Raw genomic sequence first — 21,562 nt, 5'->3', positions numbered from 1 at the left:
ACGAAAGATCTTTTTACGCCCTTTTCGGGCGTCTAAATCAATACCGCCTTTTTTTCGCGGGATTTCCTAATATGACGTAATCAAAGATGGTAACCAAAGAAATGATATTTTTAAAAACATACAAATTTTGGAGGCTGTCAGCAGTGATTTCGACTTTGAAAACTGCTTTAATTTGGAAATGTTGGATTGACTGATGACATTCTTAGCTCTTTAATGTCATTCTTCTCAACTAAGAAAGCTTGAGCTAGGTGAAACCAAAGACTTGATTCTCAAACTCAACGTTTTCGATATGTAAGATGGTAATGGTTCGATGGTAAGAAAACTCAATGCAATTGGAATTAGAGGGCCATTAAACAAATGGTTTGAAAGCTATCTCACAAACAGAAGGCAGGTTGTTAGTATTGGTAATGAAGCTTCTGATGAATTAGAAATGAAATTCGGGGTACCCCAGGGATCAGTGCTTGGACCCACCCTTTTCCTAATTTACATTAACGATTTACCACTATCCTCTTCAAAATTTTCCTTTACACTTTTTGCAGACGACACCTCCCTTCTTCTTAGCCACGAAGACCCTGTTATCCTTGAGCAACTAGTAAACCAAGAGTTAAAGCTTGTTCAAACCTGGCTGACCAACAACAAGCTATCCCTAAATATTAAAAAATCTTGTTTTATTATTTTTTCAGGTAAAAAACAGGTTGGAAAATTCACTATTACAATATCAAACAATCAGGTAATGAGAACTAGCTTTGCAAAGTATTTAGGTGTATTTATCGATGAAAAATTGGACTGGAAAGCTCACATCGATCATGTCAAAACTAAGATCAAACAAGGCTCAGGCCTCATACGTAAGTTGAGTCAGGTGTTTCACGTCTTATATAACTTCATATTATTCATTTATTAATCCACATTTACATATTGCATAACCTCCTGGGGCTCACCGAGACCAAGGGAATAGGTAAGTTAAATTGTGAAATAAGTAATAAACAAAAAAATCAATAAAATTTTTAATAAAGCAAATCTTGGGGACATTCAATACATAAAAGTTAACTCCCTATACAAAGAGAGGGGGTAAGCTCATATTTAAACATATAAACAAATTAGCAGCTGACTATTTGAAACACAATTTTAGTAAGCCATCTCATGGGTTTGGTACCCGTCAGCCTACTAATGACTTCTTAACAACATTGGGTATTTGGTGACTCGCCATCTCCCATACGATTTTACGGTCCACATCTCTGGAATCAACAATGTCTTAATCTCAAATCCACCAGCTTTTCTGTGTTTGCTCGAAAACTCAAATCAAAATTACTCAATGATAACTAATTTCCCATCTAGTGTCTTATTCAACCGCATTTATTATCATCCACAAACCAAGTGTAAATATTTTCGTATTGTATCTCCTGTTGTTGTTTATCTTTTGTTGTTTTTTTCTTTTCTCTAGTTAGTATCTCTTGTACATTATCACTCCATATATCCTTTCGAACTCGAAAGCCTCTTAGGGTTGTTTTTCGCTTAGGATTTTTAAATGTAAATAGATCTGAAAAAAGAAATATATCATATCATATCATCATCATCATATGAACTTAGTTTGACGACACCGAAAAACTTATTGAAGGACGAAGACCAAAGGCATATTCAATGATGTATCTATTTAAAGATCCAAGTGTTAAAGGAAGCCTGGAGGCTGGTTTAACAATTGTGTGTGATGAATTATTGAAGGTCTGGGCGCTCCCTCCGCCCTCTGGCTGGATTATTTACATGTCACGAAGTCGAAGAAATCGTGCACGGCTAGATGTCCAAGTGGATTCTTGTATCACAACAAATCAACTTTAGATTAACCTATAACTGGCAGAATCAGTGAGGAAAATATACTAGGATGATCTAAGCTATTACATTGAAAATATGGTTTTTGTTGTGAAAACACATTTAAATTGACTTAAATCAATGTTGACGTGGAGTTTGGCGCAAAATTTTAAGGATTGGCGCACATCACGTGAAAGTGATAATTTGGAATTTCTGGACTATTTTGATATTTCAAAGCCTTTTTTAAAGTATATAAAGTAGAACTATAGTCCATTTTAGTCAAACAGCGAAAGAATTTTGTAAAACGGTCGATTTATTACAGAGAAATAGAGATATATATCTACTTCTGACTTTACGGACCGTTTTTTCTCAAAATAGGTTTCAGGGGGTTTCGCACACCTTGGCAACGTTTTCTCAGGATTGACAAGTGCTATGAACTTGAAATTTTCAGGAAATTCAATTTATGGTCTAGAGTGTTATAATGGTTACATTTTTGAAAAAATACTTCTTTGATTTCTAAATTCAAAAAATGCATTTTTTAGTTTCCAGACCCCCTGGAATGAAATTTCAAAAAAAAATTCCATTCATAACACTCCTTATCCAAATATTAACAAGCTGCAAAAAAAATTTTTGTGATAGGTTTTGTAGATTTTTCTAAAACGTTGACACAATATTTTCACAGTACATTACCCCCTGGCTGGTTTTACCCCCGTCTTGGCTATTTTTAGACTTTTTTTTACATTTTTGAAATCATCTATTGTTAAGTTACCTCTGTAGAAAATTTCATTTAAAAATCTCTTCAAGTTCAAAAGTTATACAGGAAAATGTAAAAAATCAACTTTCTCAATTTTTCATGTGACTCCCACCTTAAAAACTAAAAAAAAAACGGAATTCTCAATATATTTCAACCATGATTGTACCAAAACTATTATTTAACTCTCNTTAAGGTCTAATTGTGTTTTTAAAGAAATCAAATTTCGTGAAAAAAATCTCAAACAAAATATGGGCAAAAAACGCCATACCAAAGGGTTTAGAAACTTCTTAACATGACAAAATTACATGGGTATGTAGTAAAAAAAAGTGGATAAAGTTACAGATGAATATAATTAGTTTACTTTTACTGAATCTCTTTTAAATGAAAAAAATTGTTGGGTATCACTTTGTAATATTTTTGGAACATTTTGATCAGCTAAAATTTTGGTTCGATAGTTCCCCAAAATCGTCTAATAAGTTTAATTATAAGACATTTTATTAAAACATTTATAATAATCATCTGATTAGATGGAATATTTTGATCGGCTAAAATTTTGGTTCAATAATTTCCGTAAAATCGTCTAATAATAAATTATAAGGTATTTTATTACTTAAAGGGGCATACCAGTACTTGCGAAATTTGTAAACAAACTGTATGCAGCGGATAGAAAATCAAAACAAATGCCAAATGTCAAAATAAAAAATCAAACCAAATATGGCTAATTTTGATTGTTCAATTGTTTTACAAGTTTGTTTTGGACACGTGATTTTAATTGATCTCTTTAATGACACGTGGTTCGCGCAATGCTTACATTTTACTACTTTAATGTCCCTTTAAAACGTTTATAGTAATCATCTGATTAGATTAAATATGTTATAAAATAAAATTGACAATTTTATATAGAGTGACCTTGGGGTCAGAAATTATAATTTGGTTGGCTTACTTAACCCTTTCCGGCCACACAGGCCATGGGGCGCCGCACAGGCGGTACTAGTGACAAACTTCCAAGCAATATATCTATAGATCTAAGTCTTCCTTAGAGCGCTTTCAGTTACCCTTTGAAAGAATAGAAAATTATGAGCAAGATAGATCTATTTGAGGCGCTTATCCATTAAACCTATACGAAATATTTCGATTTTTTCCTTTTTTGGAAAAAGTGCATCTCTCTTGTCTGGAAGGGTTTAAGCTCGTATCCTAGGAATCAAAGAATCACTGCTTAAAGATTTTATTTTTACATAAGTGTTCTCGTTTCATATCAGACACATATTTCATATCAGGACAGTGTCTGCCTATTGTTATATTATGCTGATATAAGCAAAAAAATGTTTTTCTTTTCCTATAAGCAATATGTTTTTGCTTTTCCTCTTTTTGACCAATCTTGCTCCACATCCGTGTCAATTCAATATCAAAAAGCTTGCGTAAATTAAAATTGAAACAATATCGCTCTTATGTAAAGACAAAACTTTCCGCTTTAAGCCTAGAAATATTTCTCCCATTAATATTTGAACTCCTTTATGCACCGAAAGAGAATCTCAGCCAATATATCGTAACCTTCAGGCGATGGATGAATTCTGTCAATAAGCGGCGGTGCTTTTCTCGGGAATTCATCCGCAATATCACAAAGCTTCGCTTTGTCTTTCACATCCCTATAGTCTGCGTATCCTCGAATATTTTGATTAATATCGGATAAAACATCTCTATATTCTTGAGAAGTCAATTTCTTCGGTGTAAAAGTCGACTCCAAAATAGTCGTCAGAATCGATTTCGCTTTTTTACGATGTGCGATTTCATGAAGTCTTTTGATAGCTTCAAATAAATCACAGTCTCTTAGACAATCGTTTTTTAATAGGTCATTAGTTCCAGCAATGATAATTACTAAATCTATTTTCTTATGATCTTCAAGCTCACTTGGAAGGCGGTGCACCATTCCCTGACATGCACATTCACCGTTTACACCCTCAGTGAAAATCTCATAGTTGGTATTCGGGTCGGAATCTTTTAAAAGTTCGACCAAATGACGTGAGTATGGATGAACGCTTCCATTTTTACTGTACGTTCCTTTGGTCAATGAATCTCCAAATGCCAGAATCCTTTTTTTTGGTTTCTCAACTTTTTTATCCTCGTCGTCGTCACTTTTTCCGCCGTCGGTTTTTGTTGTGTTTTTCTTGTTAAAGACCGTCGTATTCGTCGACAAAGCTGAGCCGACGTCCGTCGCGTTCGTTTTATCGGGCAACAAATCAGATTCCATCTTAGTAACATTTTTCCCGATTTCTTTACCAAGCTTTGCATTATTTTGTCCGATATTTGAATCCAGTTTCGTCATATTTGTCCCGTTTTGAGAATATGGTTTCGTTTGATTGTGGCTGATTGTAGTCTTGTTATGATTTGAAAGATTATGGTCTGCAATTTTCGGTTTGATTTCATGTTCTCGATTCTCGTCTGTACTCATGTTTTCCGTTTCGGATGGATGTTGACTTGTGGTTTTGTTGTTTGAACTTGTCTCATTTAGTTTGATCTCGATTGCTGGATTTTCATCTATCCCCATAACAGAATTATCTTCATCTAAACGCTCAGGGTCTGGGACCTAAAAACAGCCAATTGTTAAAAGGTTCTTTCAGATACAAGGAATTTCGATTGAAAATTTCATTTGAAAAAGTGGTACATTAAATAGAAAGTTATTAAAAAGAGCTTTCTAACGAACTCAAACATGACCTATTTTACTTTAGCCAAAATCTTCTTGATCACATTAAAATTTGACGTACCGTGCCTTTGAAAAGTCCTTAAATTTAAGTTTCTCGCTATACTGAAAGAGTTTAACACGTGAGCTGTGCGTGTCCCTTGAATAATAGTTTGCGGATAAGACAAAGGAAAAGAGTTCTTTATTCAAACCAGAGTTTGTGCGCTTAAATCAACCAGGCCATGCAACTAAGGAATCAAATCAATTCATGATATGCACCATTGCAATATCTTTTGACATTATATCACGAACCCAACAGCTGATTGGTTGTAAGTGACGTAAAATCATTCAAAATACGTCACTTTCAACCAATCAGCTGTTGTGTCCATGGAAGACATTACAATGGTGCATATCATGAATAACGCAAAATTACTTTGTCATCCATTGGCATTCGTCCCTGTATTATCGAAGGATCCAATTTAATGGTCTGATTCTCAAAATTCCGGTCTGCATTTTCATCATGAGCGTATGACGTCACTGGTTTCCCGTGCTCACCTAAAAAGTTGACCAAGGTTGGATTTTGAACAAACCGTACACCATTTTTCAGGGAAAAAAAAACGGAACAGAATATGTTTAAATGAAAGCACTATACTTAAAGCTTTTGAAAAAAGTGAAAAGTTTTGATTGTCATGGCTATCATAATAAAAAAGGAACTGGGCTTGAGTTTAGAACATTGCCGTTGTTTTCCCTCAAATCAGCAACCTTCTACAGTTTTCTCACTGACAAAGGAGAGTGAACACAGAGAATGGGTTTGAGTTTAGAACATTTCCATTGTTGAACATTTCCATTACATTTCCATTGCGATGGCCAAGTGGTCAATGGTGTTAGCGTCTCAAACATCTCATTCCTTCCAATGTTCCGTTCAGTTCATAGATAACCGAGCCAGTTGGCCGTAGACCTCGTGAAAATAATCGAAAGACTGTCTAAAAGTCCTAAGTTACTGGGTTATCCACATAAAATATCGACTCTATTTACCTCTCAAAATTTGTTGTAGAATTTTATCATTGGATAATGATTGTTTATTGTTTGCTTCATTGTTTTTATCACTTTGATGTTTTCTTTCTTCATTAGATTTCGCATTTTCTTCGTTCTGTCGAGCACGCTCAGTATTGTTTGATGGTTTGCCTGGCTCGTCCACTACCTGAAAATGGAACCATTAACGTTGACTGCCATAAAAGTATTTCAAACGTATTCGACGTATTTTAAATATTTGCTGACAAAACACAATTAACAATAGAGTTTCTCGTGGTCGGGGAGCTCAGTCGGTTTAGCATTCCAAAGGCTGTGGATTCGATCTCCAGTCACTGCCAACTCAGCGAATGAGAAGCATATATTGGGTAATCTGATTTAGGCGGTAAGTTACTGCGAGATGAGACTAGGTGTGGTGTTCTACCTCAGGATTTTATCTCTAAGCTTTAGCGCAAATAGAAAAGGGGATAGACTCCCTCACACCCGGTTACCCCGACAGGAACCCGACAAATATACAATCAGTGCCATAATATATTGGCACTTTTGGCTAATTTACCATTTTTCGAAAATTGAAGTTTAAAAATGAAAATTCAATTTTAGGCCTTCAACTTAATTTCATCGATTATTTCGATCCGGGAGGGATTTATTGGTTTCTAGGCTATATTTCAAGCCCTACTGGACCATTTTTGAACTTTTGGATCCTCAGATTCTTTTGGATCTTAAGTCTCATGTTAAAACTCAGAGTTAAAACTCTACCCTTCAAACCTATTTTAGAGCACTTACAAATCGATTGTGGTTTCAAAACACCCCGGTGAATTTCCCTTTTGTGCCAAGCATTTTGTCACTGATTATACTTACTTTTACTTTTCAAAAGTTTGTACACCTGCGGCGTCAAAAGGGAAGAAAAAGTTGCTCTTTCTTTTTGCTTAAAAATGCTGTGCAAGCGAATCGAAAGAGAAAATGTTCTCCCGTCCGCTGCGCTCGAGTACACATTTTGATAAATTTTTTGTTAATTCTGCTTTTGTCAGCATAAGAGACGCGCAAGTTTATCATCATGAAAAACAACGTTCGTCTAACGTTGAATAAACGTTGAAAAAAATATTGTGTCAGTTCAGTAAGGAAGGAGCAAGTCATACTTCCCGCTTATCACTTTATTTATAAGAACCAGTAAATCTTTTTAAGGAAACTCCCAAGGGAGGGGTTTACTTAGGCAACAATGGGGTGCTAGGTAAGTGCGGACGGTAAAAGTCGGGTTTTTCACCTTTCAAAGTCTCTTTAAGGGTCAGAAAAATCAGAAAGTTTTAAATTACTCTCTCATGCAAAAATGAAATTGTCCAGTCAAAGTTTTTTTAAGGGATTATATGATTTCAATATTGTGAAGCTAATGAGCAACATTTAATGATGTTTTAATTAATTGATATAATCATAGTATAAGAAAGCCGCGGCTTTCTTATACTATGATATAATACAATACTATTTTCAAACCTAAATTCACAAACGAAATCTTTGTTTGACCCATTTCAATCACTTCAGAGGTAAAAGCTAGACTACACTGTAAGGGTATTCAACTTGGCGAAAAATGCACTGTAAGGGTGTATTTTTCGGCATAAACCACTGCACTGTAAGGGTACGATTTTGAGCGCCAATTTTTAGCCCGCACATACCGTCAGTCCAAAATCCGGCTGCTCCCCCGGGGTTTTCGGAGGTCCCACCCGCACATACCCTTCATTCGGCAGCCCTAGTATCCCCCTCCTCCGGGTGGAAGCTCAGCTGTTCTAGTTTGCACTTGATTTTCTTAAAGGCTCCTTGTTGAAATGAAATGACAAATTCTGTAAGTATTGCACCGATATAAAATAAATTTGTCTTGATTACCTTGCCATTTTTCTTTGTGGTTTTCGTCTTATGGTTTGTAGCAACGAGACGTCGCTTAGTAACGCAACTCAGAACTACTCCAATGTCAATTTTCCCTGAATTTCCGATTTTATTCCGCCGCGTATCAATTTCTTCACATTTGCGTTGTAAAGGAGTCTGGGACTCTATCCGTCCACGCGTTAATGTGTTTAAATTCAAATGTGATGTTTTTGGATTCAAAATGGGTGCGTTTGTTGTTTGATTGCTCAATGTTGGTCTGCTTATATTCTTTGTTAAGAAGTTTGTTCTATTAGTTGATGAAGATAGAAGTTTGTTTCGGAGTTTTGAGATTTCGGATAATTCGCTTTCGAGTGGACCTTTTTGATTTGTTTTTGTTCGATTTTCATAGTTTTGAGCAAGTTTCATGTTCACTTTTGTTATATTATGTGAAGAGAGATTGTTCTGAGGGTACTTCTGGCCTTGTTTCGGACTTTGTGTCTGTGGTGCTTGTGTTTTAGTGTTGAATTGTGATTTTGTTTTGTTGGGTTTGAGTGGGCTCGATGTGTTGATGTGGATCAATTCCTAGAATATTGACAATAAATGAACTAATATTAGCCTATTTTATAGGATTTATGTATCTTTTAAATGGTATTTTCTACTCGATTAAAAGGACGCTACAGACGTTCCTCTTAAAATATGGTTTAATGAAATGTGACTAAAAGACGTACGTGATAAAACTCTCATAGTACGTCTCCACAGGTTGAATTTGAGAGAAATATTAACTGTGGTGATCACGGTATCGCCCCCGCCCCCGCCTGCGCCTGCGCCTGCGCCCGCGCCCGCGCCCGCGCCCCGGGTGTAAAAACAACAACGAGCCTTATTTTCCAAGCATCCGCTACAGTTATGGAGAGACGTCAAATTTTGATAATCTTAAAAGGTACCTCTATCCGCCCCGCGCCCTCGGGTGTAAAAACAAGAGCTAACCTTATTTTCCAAGCATCCACTACAGTTATGGAGAGACGTCAAATTTTGATAATCTTAAAAGGTACCTCTATCAGCCCCGCGCCTTCGGGTGTAAAAACAAGAGCTAACCTTATTCTCAAAGCAACCACCACGGTTATGGAAAGACGTCAAATTTTTATAATCTTAGAAGGTACCTCTATCTGCCCCGCGCCCTCGGGTGTAAAAACAAGAACTAACCTTATTTTCCAAGCATCCGCTACAGTTATGGAGAGACGTCAAATTTTGGTAATCATAGTTGCTTCTTCCAGCTTTGAAGTTCATTGTTTCATTCATCTTATTGGTGCTCTCACCTCCGAGAACCTTTGTGCCGTTAAGTCCTGATGCTTTGATCCCGATGTCTCCTAAAAATGTTATAATTTTGTCTCGCAATTCCTTCTTCTATGTACACGTCTTTTAAAAAACCCTGGTGGGGACGCCGCCCCACTGGAAAATTTAGCTAAAAGCTCGTATCTCGTTGAAAAAAGCCTACAATTTCAGCCCCGAAGGAAGATCGACTTTGTTGCAAAAATCGCACTCTAAAATTATTTTTTGACATGAGCACAAAAGAATTTCATCACCATGTGGATTTTGATGGAAATTCTTATTCCTGCTATGGGAAATTTCACGGGGCTGTGAGACAGGCGTGTACATAAATTGTATAAGCTATACAAAGAAATATAAAGATTTCAAGTTTTAAATCCGTTAGATATTTTAAAGATATCTTCACGCTTGTTAACCGAGTTTATCGTTACACATTTTCAATTTCGAACTTGATGTAATCGGCTAGTTTTGAGAGATAGTGATATATCCGTGAAAGTAGAGAGTCTATTGCCATGTTGCCTAACGCACTGCCTGGAGGTGTTTGGGATTCGAGCGCAGTGCATTGGGGTGCAAGTCTTTGAACGAAAGTTTCACACTCCACCAATCAACAGAATGATAGTGAGGCATAGTGATAGCCTTATCAATAAATGTATACCAAGTTTATCTTTCTACAACTGCAATATGGGCTTTAAAATGCTTCATGCTTTCTAAGAAACCTGAAGAACTCGGGGTACTCAGACAAAAATATGTGCTGGGTATGTTTGGATGGTAAGGGTTGATTCTTTTGAAAAAGTTGGAAAAGTAAAGGATATCTCTAAGGTTAGGACAAAATTGAAATTGAAAATTGCTCTCTAAAATTCACTTTTTCGCCTTCTTTATCCGGTCCGCACAAACCCGACATTTTCTGACCCTAGTACCCTCCCCGGGATGACGAACGAAGAATTTTAAAGATAGGTAACGCCAGAGTTCTCACCTTTGAATTGAGACGTAGAAACGTGAGGTTGTGGCATCTTATTTCGGCATTTGATGGTTCCGTCACTTGCATTGTAACACTCTATGTCACCTTAGATTTTGAAAAAAAAATTATTGTTGTTATGTGTTTTAAGGTTAGCGAGATCCACTAGCGTGGTGGCAGGGGGCGTGCCAAAAGACAACAGGGGCAGAAAAGCGCCTCTGATTACTAACCTCGGCGCCCCTTTGCTTTTTTACACCTTAGAATTGACAGTTTTGGGCCAAAAAGAGAAAAAATACCCAAAAATATTCATGCGCGTGATTTTTAAAAATATATTTACTTTTAATACGAGTGGCAAAATCAAAATTTTCTAAAATTGCCTCCCCAGTTTGCCCGAATTTTGATCGACCCGCACCATTTAAAAATCGTGATGAACTATGTCGAAATTTCGAACCCCCTAGGATATTATTTAATTCAATTTATTGAACTTTTAAGTAGTATTAATTGAAATCCCTTTAACCAGAGATTTACTAAAAGGGGGGAGTGCTAAAGTACAAGAGAACCTCAGGACTTTTTAGCCTAATAGGTAAATCGCAAGCCACTGAGACAGAGTTTTCGAAAATCCTCCATCTGGCAAACAACGTTGTTCAATGTAGATCTGATTTCTGGGCAGACTCTGATACTCTGCGCATGGCAAGTATTACTCCATTGCTCCGTGAGAGATGATTACGCGCCGCTTCGACCTTTTTCTTCCAGATGTGGGAAGAATGTTCAATAAGCTTTTGAACACGCTGATTGGATAAAGTAAAACAATGACACTAAAAGCAATTGTCAATCAAATACATAAACATTAGGACCCAGCCATTTTCGCTTTCGTTTTCGTTTTCGTTTTCAAGTAAAAGGCAACGTTGTTTTGAATGTTTGGTCAGATCGTCACATTTGCCACATCCTTTTAAAGAGCGTGGTATGCGCAGAATGGTGATATGATCTGTTATGAGATTAGGACAACTGGCAAACAACATTGTTTAAACGTTTGTCTAATGCTCACAACGTCCGTACAACGTTAGATAAACGTTGAAACAATGTTGGTGTATCAACTGTGACAGGATTAGAAACGAACAAAATTACCAACCTTTAGTTTGGAGATCTGGTTGATTTGAAGAGCTTGAGAAAGCAATTGCTGGAGGCTGGTTATTGTTTTTGTTTCTGCTGGTCACTGAGACAGTCGAAGTTTTATTCCTTGTGGAGTATTCCTGATTTTGTTTTGATAATGTGGGGAGTTGTTCATTTGTAGATGCTAGAGGTTGTTGTTTGGAGAATTTACTAGTTTCATTTCTAATAGAAGTTGGTTGATTTTGTGCAAAAGTTGGTGTTTTAGATTGGTCTAGGTTTTGTGGCGAGATTGGAGTTTGTGGTAATAATGATTGTATTGGTGAAGATTGGTTTGATTTTGTTTGGATTTGGATCTGAGTTGGCGTGGTAGTATGTGTTACTTGGTTTGCTGTACTTTGGTCGTTGATGGATTCTGCTCCTGGTGATGTTGGAGTCTGTGTCAAAGGATGATTTAAAACACCTGTTGTATCTTGAAGTTGTGTTTGATTTTCTATTAATGCAGCTTGTTGGTTTTGTTGTGAAGCCAGTGGTTTACTTTTGTTTGGCAGAAGTGCTTTTTGTGAGGTCTCCTGATTGGTCAATCTAGAAGATGTTCTGTTTTGTTTTAGTTGAGGAAGTTTTTGTTTTATTAATGAATTGCCTTTTGGTAGAACAGTATTTGGATCTGTCGGTGTTTTCATAAAGTTTGACAATGGTGTGTTCTGTTCTGCAAAAGTTTTGACATTCTGAGATTGTGATTTGGTTTTTGAATTTTGAGCACCTTGAAAATAATTCTGATCAGAGCTTTGTGCTAGATTGTTTGAAGCAGGTTTGGAGTTGTTAGTTTCAAAGTTGTTGTTAACTCTAACTGGTTGAATCTGACCATTTATATTTGAATTTTGTTCACCAAAGCCATTTTTCAAGTTTGCTCCTGGTTTTTGAGGTTGTTCATTTGCATTATTAGCCTCGCTTTTGTTCAAAATTGGATTATTTTGTTCCGGTGGTTGATTCTGATTCTGCACTGATCCATTATTTCTTGCTTTGGAATTAACAGCTTCCCCAGATAGTGACGGTAAAGCTTTATCCTGACCGAATGAGTTACCATTTGAGCTTGGTCGGTTAGTACTGAGAGGGTTAGGATTTTGAATTGTTGGAAACGTAATGTTAATTATGGCAATTGGTATTTCTGAGGGTAAGACATCTTCAAGTCTTGTGTTGCTGGGCGACGGAGGTGGTGTAGGTGGTGGAGATGGTGGTGTAGGCAGTGAAGTTCTTGGTGATTTTGTAGTCTGGCACAGTGATCCTGAAAAGCAAGTATTTTTCATGATCAATCAGTTGTTGGCAGTCTCGTGCTTCTTCCTACGCTAGAGTCTCCATAACTCGAACACGCATGGGATGTAAAATTTGTTTGAGTTAAGGAAATTTCGAGTCATTGAGTAAGGTTTGTAGCCCATTGTTAACTGAACTGATGGGACGAGGAAACTTGTTCGAGTTAAGGAGTAATAGAAGTTTTAGTTAAAGAAATCCCACTGTAGTTTTAAAGATCCTACGTCGGAATTCAGCTAACATAAAACATCAAGTTCCTTTCTGTTACATAGAAATGCCTTAACGGTGATCAAGTTATATACAAACTCGAGGAAGATATGTTAAATATAAGTGTTTTCAGGTTTATCAAATATGAGACAAGGATTAGAGCTGCGATTCTTCGTCACAGAATGTCGTGTAATTTATTATTCAACCAATATCATTTTAATAATTTCGAGGGGAAAACAGATATTATGGTCTAACTTTCTCCAATGTATAGTCTTTAGAGAGTTAAACCCTCGTGCTCTGTTTTAACCATTCAATGATGCCACGGAAAAGAAAAACTCTCTCAAAGCTAAAGTGTTTATCAAAGATCAGACAAAGTGTAGACTAGCAATCTGTCTTGCAGCTCCGGAGGAAGTTTTTCCCTGTGGGGATCAAAATTTCTATCAAAATCCCAATGAGGATAGAAATTCTATTGTTACCAGCTCAAAATCCCAAATGGTAATGGATTTGAAATGCAATTGTTCCCAATAAATTTCAGGTGGGGATGAAATCAAAAAATAATATCCCACTGGGGCTGAGATTGTAGTTGTAGTGGGGCTGAGTTTTTTTTTTTAGACTTAATCATTTCAACAACAACAAACTCATCAAAAGATTGTTTTGACGCATCAATTTTAATGATTAGACTGCAGTGCCTTTCTGACGTCATGACAAAGAATAATTCTCTCAAAATACATTGCTCTCTCAATTGAACTTTTCCCCACAATGCACACAAAACCATCCCATTTCGAACGAAAAATTGAGTAAATCACCATGGTAGAAAAATGTATTTCACACCTTGGAACGTGGCAAGAAGTTAACCCGGATGGGAGAATCATTCACTTTGCAAGGTGTGAAATATTCGCCACCTAAGTGATTTTACTCAATTTTTCGTGTGGTAGGGATAAAAATTTCTATCGAAATGGGATGGCTTTGGAGTATGAAATTCTTCCATTTAAATTTCAAATGTAGAATTTAAAATCAATCAGTGGAGCAAATTACACATAAAAACTATATAAGAGCATAAGGCTTTGACGGCCAAAATATTAGGAGCAAGATTTAAGACAATTTTAAGGCTTTGAGGGTCCTTAAACACCTAATTTCTTAGAAAAATGGACGAAAATTCTCACAGAATGTTGAAAATGAGAATGTTAAGAACATTTCAAGGTTTAAAACTCAAAAAGGTAAGAACATCTTGAAAACTTCAAAAATGTTGGATGTTCTTATAAAAGAAAAATTGTGTATAGGATATCTTTCCCAGGAATAAAATTTTGGGCGGGCGGGGTGGGGGCGGGGGTTCAACTGGGTCTACACAGCGGCGGGTCTCAAAATTAAAGTTTCATTCATACCTAACAGAAAACATAAAGTAATGATTAAAAAATAATTCAATTGATATTCTCCATGCATCATCATTCATAGAACTCAGTTATTCAAACTTCTCATAAAAGAATAAATGTTTTTGTAAACATTGCAAACATAGTGTTTATAAATCATTGAAACGAAGCTTCAAGTAAAAACCAGACGACCATCTTTATTTCTAAACTTCAAACACTGTTTTTTCCAGAAAAAATCTTGGTTTCAATCGTTTGATTTTTTTCTTCTTCTTCCTTTTTGATTTGTAAACAGATTTTTTACGCTTGATTGCACATCAAAGTTAAGGTTTTCTGATTTTAAACACAATTGGAAGCCGCATTTTAGCCATAGCGAGTACTTATTATTTTTTTAGGTGCATGTTAAAAGAATTAAAACTCTGAAAGCACTTGAAAATTAACCATCTGGGGAATCAGCCCTGCCTCACAGCCCCGGTGGGATGAAAGTATCTATCGAATTTCCAATTGGGATAGAAATTCTATTGTTTACATCTTAAAAATTGCAGTGGCAATATTATTGGAGTGTAATTTTTTTCCATTTAACTTTTAAGTCTGGATGAGAAAAGTGTGAAATTATAGGGATTTTTTCACCGGAGAAAAAATTTGGGAAAAATTTTCATTCTGGGGGGGATCACGATCTGATCTCAGGTTAGGTAGCGAGAGAAATCTAGGATAATTTTACTTTGTATGTTTGAAAAACATATCTCTCGAGAATCTACAATTTTGAATAAACTACAAATCTACATTGCAAGATGAAAAATTGCTTTAATTCTCATAAAATAGAAATTAAATACATAGTAAGTTCGTCAGTGCAAAAAATCGCATAGCAAAAAATAATTCGACCGTTTTCGATAAGTCATCATTTTTTGCTAGCTAACAAATATTGTCGGTCATAGTGAAGCAAGAGCTGTAAATAAATTACAAGTGAGATAAAAAGATGATAAAAAAAGTAGCCAAAGTTCTAACGGAAACTCCTTCACATAGATATGTGCTTTGTCATTCTTCGTCGTTCTTCAAAACACCATTTTGACGGTTGTCATGACAACAAAGAAGGAAGCCATCATGGTATCCATTTGTTGCGAGGTCGCGCTGTTGATGTAGTCATCAATGTTGTTGCAGAAATCTTCGTTGCAGCAGGACACCTAAAATATTTTAGATTGATGAATATTGAGGTCACTTTGCTACACTTTTTCTCTACGTTCACGCAATTTCTTTGTTCGTCGACTTTTAGGAAAAGCGGGATTTTTTTTTTCGAAATTAGGTAAAAATTGCCTAGATCGACAGAAATTTTCGCTAAACGGAAAAATTAACGCATTTGTTTTTAAAAAATTGCGAGACTATAACATACTGACACAATTAAAAACACAAGTTTCACGTTTACGCAAATGTTTTCAATTCATGGATTCACAAAATCTTTTTTTATTATTTACACGCATTTACCTGCAACGATAAAAAATCCATTTACGCATTCACGAGGATCCTTCAAAATAACGTTTGGTACTAGCTAAATTTCTGTTTCCATTATACTGTGGTAGAAATCAAACTAAAATCAAGGTCAATATACCTTGCAAGAAGCCATCACCACAGTAGAGTTAGAAGCAGCATTTTGTTGACACATCTGTTCACATTCAGATTTCTGTACACAGCCAGTATGGTAAACCATCTCTGTTTTGTTGACAGGACTAAGTAAGAGAAAAGATGAAGGGATATTATCGAACCCATTTTCGTAAAATACGCTTACCTTAAGGGAAGAAATTTTCGCGAGAAGAAATTTTCGCGGAATTTAATTTCGCGAATCAGAGTTTCAAAATGGCAAATTTCGCGGAATTTAATTTCGCGAATGAGCCGATTTCAAAAGTTTCACGGAATTTAATTTCGCGATTAAGAAGAAGTTATCAACTTAAATTAACTTTTAACCATTACGGAGTTATTTATATTTGTTTATATTTGATAAGAAATACACGTTATAATGCTTAAAAATCAATTGTGTCCATATTTTTTGGTATTACCTGGTCAAAAACAACAAAATAAAAGAACAAGAAAAAAAATCGAATTTCGCGGAATTTAATTTCGCGATTTAACAATTTTGGTGTGTTTCGCGGAATTTATTTTCGCGATTTACACCCAAATTCGCAAAATTAAATTCCGCGAAAATTTCTTCCGCATAGCATTCTTAAACGATATAAAGAACAACTTTCTTCCTCCCCAAGGCCGCGTAAGTACAAATTTTCACAAAATATTTTGTTTATTCTGCTTTTTCAGAATTAAAGGTGCTCCTCCATTCCCAGGGGGGCACTGACCATGACGGCCGACGGGGACGTGCCATCCATTGAAAAATGAACCCAGTTAGATATGAATATTTGGTAAATTTGGGACCCTGTCAGGAAAATTTTCCCATTTTCACCCTGAAAAGTGGCCAAAAATCACTCAAAGTAGACGAAAAGTTGAAAAATTTTCCACCTTGATAGTAAAAAGATTTTCATACATTTTGATTTTCGGTCTAAAAAGATATTTCGCTCAAATGTACTCCGTACATATTTTGTTTAACCCCTGTCTCACAGCCCCGGTGTAAAGTTTTTCTTTCAGTGGGGATAACAATTTCAATTGAAATCTCAGGAAATCTCAATGTAAAAACTTTATAGTTTGGAGTGGTATTTTTCCCTTGATTTTCAAGGAGACGAAATCTAAATCAACTTTCCAGTGGGGCTGAAGTCGTAGTGGAATTTTTTCACCGGGGCATAATTCCGACCAAATTTTCAAGTTGGGCGAATGTCCCAGCGGGTCTGTGACAACGTGTTTAAGTTACATTCCGCCTTCCTGACTGGGTAAAACACCTGTACTCTTGGGTAAAGCTTTTCCACTGTGCTTTTTACTTACACATAAGATTTGATGAAGCATGATGAATTATTTTGACAAACTTCGTTATGATGTCTGCATTGGGAGACTTCTGAGTGACATTGAAAACATCGATCACTTCCAAGTACAAAACCTTAATGAAGAAAAACAAGAGCATTTTTTACAGCTGACTATTTCATCTTTTCAATTTTATTCGTCCGGTTGTTTTTTTTAGCTTTGCCCCTATAAAAGCTGGTATTTAATTTAGTTTAGACAAGATAAGAGTAGTTCCATAACTATGGATTGGTAGATCAGAAAGACTCAAACCTGTTTTGACCTATAAATCAAATACCAGTGTTTACCTTGATATAGGGGGCAGTTGATCTGAAAACTGGACGGACGAAGTTTAGGGTCTCAAAGTTGGTCCCTTACAATGCAATGAAAACTTAGCAAAAATTGAAAAAAAATCCAAAAATCTAGCTCTTGAAGTGAATTTTCCTGTTCTTTTTTGGTCAGTTTCCCCAAAACTTTGCCCAAAAATTTTGCTTTCCTTTTTTTTTTTACACTTTTACAGTGCTTTTTCCTCTCCTTTAAACCCTTAGACCATGTTCAGACGTTACGGTTCCGTTCCGTTCCGCTCCAAAACGGTTCTGAAACAAGTGTGAACGTCAAAATTTGAAACGTCAAAAAAGAAGACGTTACAAGGCAAAACAGATCGAAACGGTTTCACTCAACTTTTTTCATCGGAACGGAACTGCTCCGTTTCCTTGATCCAAAACGTTCCGAAACCAAATATGAACGCACTCGATCCGTAACGAAAATCATACTGGAGCAAAACGGAACAGTAAAGTGTGAAAATGATCTTATATTGCACTTTGAGAAACTTTAAAAACGTAGCCTTCAGAGTAGCATCTATGATAGATTGCTTGAATTGAGTGCAACTCCCTCTACCAGGAAAAAGATCCAGGGTGGAAAATATATACCTTATCGGCCCTTCTTACGCCGGCCTTTATTAGCGTTATTTCTAGGCTCTTGTCGTATGAAGGGCCGGCGTTAAAAGGGCTGGTGTAAAAAGGGCTAACATTTTGCAAATTTTACTTAAAAGTGGCGTTAATTTTTGACCATTTTTCTTTATTTAAAGGACTTTGGGTATATAATTCAAAGATAAAAGATTATCCATTGTTTTACTTCATATCTAAAACTTCGCAAAAATCAGTGATTTTCAATGGAATTTTCAACAGTTTACTACTGAAAAATGATAGTTTAATGTAAATTGAAGCATAAATAGCCATTCTGACAAATTTTGGTGTTATTTACGGCCCTAATTGGCGTAAGCCCAAAATCAGGCTGTGGCGTAATAAGGGCCGGCGTAAAAAGGGCCGGCGTTAAATTAAAGCCGGTGTAAAAAGGGCCGATAAGGTAGGACTTACCTAACTCCAAAATCAAAAGCAAGGTGATAAAACCTGCGATGAAAAAAAGTCTTTTCATTTTTGACTGTAACGATCCTACGTGCTGAAGATTTGTAAGTAATATTTGACCTTCAAAAGTCAGTCAGTGAATGAAAAAGAAGAAAGTTCGAAAAAACATTGATTATACATACGTGAGATAAAAAGGAAATTAATTATGCAGAATATTCAAATAAAGAATAAATTAATGAATTTGTTCATTCATAAAGTCAAATATTTAGGGGAGGTTTGCAGACTATTGCTAAGGGTTGGTCCGTAAACAAGGAAATTGAGACTGGTTGCTAGGGTGATTATTCTAAAATTTGCTTCCTCTAACTCTATGGGGTGTTGATAAACGTTTTGATTTTGCTTCTATAAGAATCTTAAATCATTAATACATAGGGCATGTCTCCAAATTTCATAAATGTTTGAGTGATAAAATAACAAGGTCAAGATCAACCTCATTCTCTGTATATATTATCAACTTTTTTATCCTTGCTGATAGCGCTAGATGATACCTTGATTCTTTGGTGTCAATCAGTACCGTAAATAAAGGATACACGGGGATGAGGTTGGGTCAAGATACATTTTGCTATTCATGATATGCACCATTGCAATGTCTTCCATTCCACCCAATAGCTGATTGGTTGAAAGTGACGTATTGCCTGATTTTACGTCACTTCCAACCAATGAGCTATTGGTTCCGTGACGTAATGTCAGAAGACATTGCAGTGGTGCATATCATGAATAGAAAAAATCTTTCAGAATTTCAAATGTCAGAAAGCGAAAAGAACAATTCGCTAAGAATCCAAAAGTATCCAAGCTGGCACAAAACGTTGTTTCAACGTTAATCTAACGTTCACAACGTCCATTCAACGTTAAATTAACGTTGAAACAACGTTGTGTGCCAGCTGGGATGGGAATTTATTTCTTCATAAATCAAAACATTGAAACTTCGAATTGGAAATGACACACAATGTCAAAATTGAGTACACGACCCAGGTGGCACACAAGGTTGTTTCAACGTTCGTCTAATGTTCACAACGTCCATTTAACGTTAGATTAACGTTGAAATAACGTTGTGTGCCAGCTGGGATGGGAATTTATTTCTTCATAAATCAAAACATTGAAACTTCGAATTGGAAATGACACACAATGTCAATGTCAAAATTGAGTACACGACCCAGGTGGCACACAAGGTTGTTTCAACGTTCGTCTAATGTTCACAACGTCCATTTAACGTTAGATGAACGTGGAAACAACGTTGTGCGCCAGCTTGGAATGATGACGAGGATTCAAATCATTTCCATTATTCGTCAAAGGCATGATTTTTACGACTACTTAGCGGTTTCATTTTGCTGGATTCTTAAAATATCTAGAAATAAAAATAGTTTGCCAGCCAGCTTCATTACAAAGATCGTGACAATTACTGACGTAAAATGAACATTGGAATGACGTCCAATAGAGGCTGTTCCATTTACTATCCAATTCATGAAACCCCTGGAAAAAACGGATTCTATTAAAAAGTTCTTCTTAGTAGCGTAAAAATAGAGAGTGGACAAACTAAAATCAATCTTTCACCTTTTTGGAAATTTCACAACGACTTATAACCCCAGGAAAATAAATTAGATCCTTGAAAATTTCAGAAAATCTTGTCTTGGAATGGGATAAAGCTTATCATTTCCTCCAGGACAAAGAAAATATCGGTGGACGAAGGCAATTCATATCAAATTTTCTGGAAAAATGCAAAAAGCTCCCTTAGACCCCATGGAATTTTTCTTTGGGGACAACTTGGAAAGGTTCGTTCATTCCACCCCCATGTATGGATAAAAAATGGAATGACGTCCAATGACGGCTGGCGAACCTTCGAATTACGTCAAAACAACGTCAAAACAACATCAATCTTACAAAGATATAATGTTAGATGAACGCTGAGTTTGGAATCACCTTTGGGGGGAGGGTTCAAAGAACAAACTAAATTTTTTAAGCATCAAATCATTCGAATTAAAAACACGAAATTGCATAAATATTTAAAGCTTTGCGATTGAATTTTACCGAATTTTCGTAAGTTTCAGAGCTCAATTTTGCTTTTTTTCCAGCCTAAAACCTTATTAGACTTTGCTTATTTTTAGGCGCCTTTTAAAAAACACATTAAGCTTAATAACATCTATATTTCGTGAAATAAGGCTCACGAAAGGACTTGAAGGTCAAGGACATAGAGTCTCCTCGGTCCACTTGTTGACTTGAACGTTACGCCGAAATCTAAAAAATGTCACCACTAACCTCGCAGCTTCAAAGCCTAAAGGGGAAACTAATTAAATATCTTCTTGTTTACGCGTAATATTTCTGAGTCTTAAAAAAATATCATAAATCTATACAACAAAACTTTGGTTAAAAATTTATAAAGGATTAAAAATTTCTTATAAAAAATGAATATACAGTGTCTTTGAATGTATCAAAAATACAAAAATTATGTTCAGAAATAATAAAACTTCTTAAAATGAAGCGATTAAAATCGACAATCGATCCTATATTATAATATGGCCGTATGACACCCCTCCCCGTCCCACTCGAAAATATTTGGCCATTATTTTGTCCCCTCTGGGAAAAAACTCTACAATTTCAGCCACACTGGGAAATTGACTTTAATCTCATTAGTTTCGTCCCCATTTAAAGCTCAATGGAAAAATTCTCGCTAGATTTTTTGAGCTGGAGACAGTAGAATCTTTAACCCATTGGGTTTTCGATAGAAATTTTACATCCTAGTTGTAGGAAAAGTTTTCACCAGGGCTGTGAGACAGGGATGTAATATGTTGGTTTTTATACCAATACTCCATACTAACATTCGGAATTAATACACCCTCC

The 21,562-nt window shown here is 36.0% G+C and overlaps 1 protein-coding gene across 1 annotated transcript; it reads right to left on the bottom strand.

Moving 5' to 3' along the window:
• Positions 1-3,976: 3,976 nt before the first annotated feature.
• On the bottom strand, positions 3,977-14,635 carry LOC136821618 (GATA zinc finger domain-containing protein 7-like). Its single transcript, XM_067077835.1, has 8 exons — positions 14,397-14,635; positions 11,522-12,784; positions 10,411-10,500; positions 9,315-9,478; positions 8,136-8,696; positions 6,270-6,435; positions 5,668-5,789; positions 3,977-5,141 (listed from the first exon to the last, which is right to left on the bottom strand). Exons 1-8 carry the CDS (start codon positions 14,458-14,460, stop codon positions 4,053-4,055), a joined length of 3,519 nt encoding a protein of 1,172 aa, XP_066933936.1. The 5' UTR covers positions 14,461-14,635; the 3' UTR covers positions 3,977-4,052.
• Positions 14,636-21,562: the final 6,927 nt, after the last annotated feature.

Source organism: Clytia hemisphaerica, unplaced genomic scaffold, assembly GCF_902728285.1.
Source record: "Clytia hemisphaerica strain Z4C2 unplaced genomic scaffold, Clytia hemisphaerica genome assembly, whole genome shotgun sequence".
Classification (NCBI taxonomy): domain Eukaryota; kingdom Metazoa; phylum Cnidaria; class Hydrozoa; order Leptothecata; family Clytiidae; genus Clytia; species Clytia hemisphaerica.
The sequence above is the reverse complement of the archived record's forward strand: the minus strand, read 5'-3'. Positions and strand labels throughout refer to the sequence as shown.

Excerpts from the sequence above, each read along its gene's own strand:
- LOC136821618 (XM_067077835.1), bottom strand. The coding sequence starts at position 14,460 with ATGATGATGCATGGAGAATATCAATTGAATTATTTTTTAATCATTACT. Across the intron at positions 9,479-10,410 it reads TTCTACGTCTCAATTCAAAG|GAGACATCGGGATCAAAGCA; the intron begins GTGAGAACTCTG and ends TAACATTTTTAG. Across the intron at positions 5,142-5,667 it reads GAATGCCAATGGATGACAAA|GTCCCAGACCCTGAGCGTTT; the intron begins GTAATTTTGCGT and ends GGCTGTTTTTAG.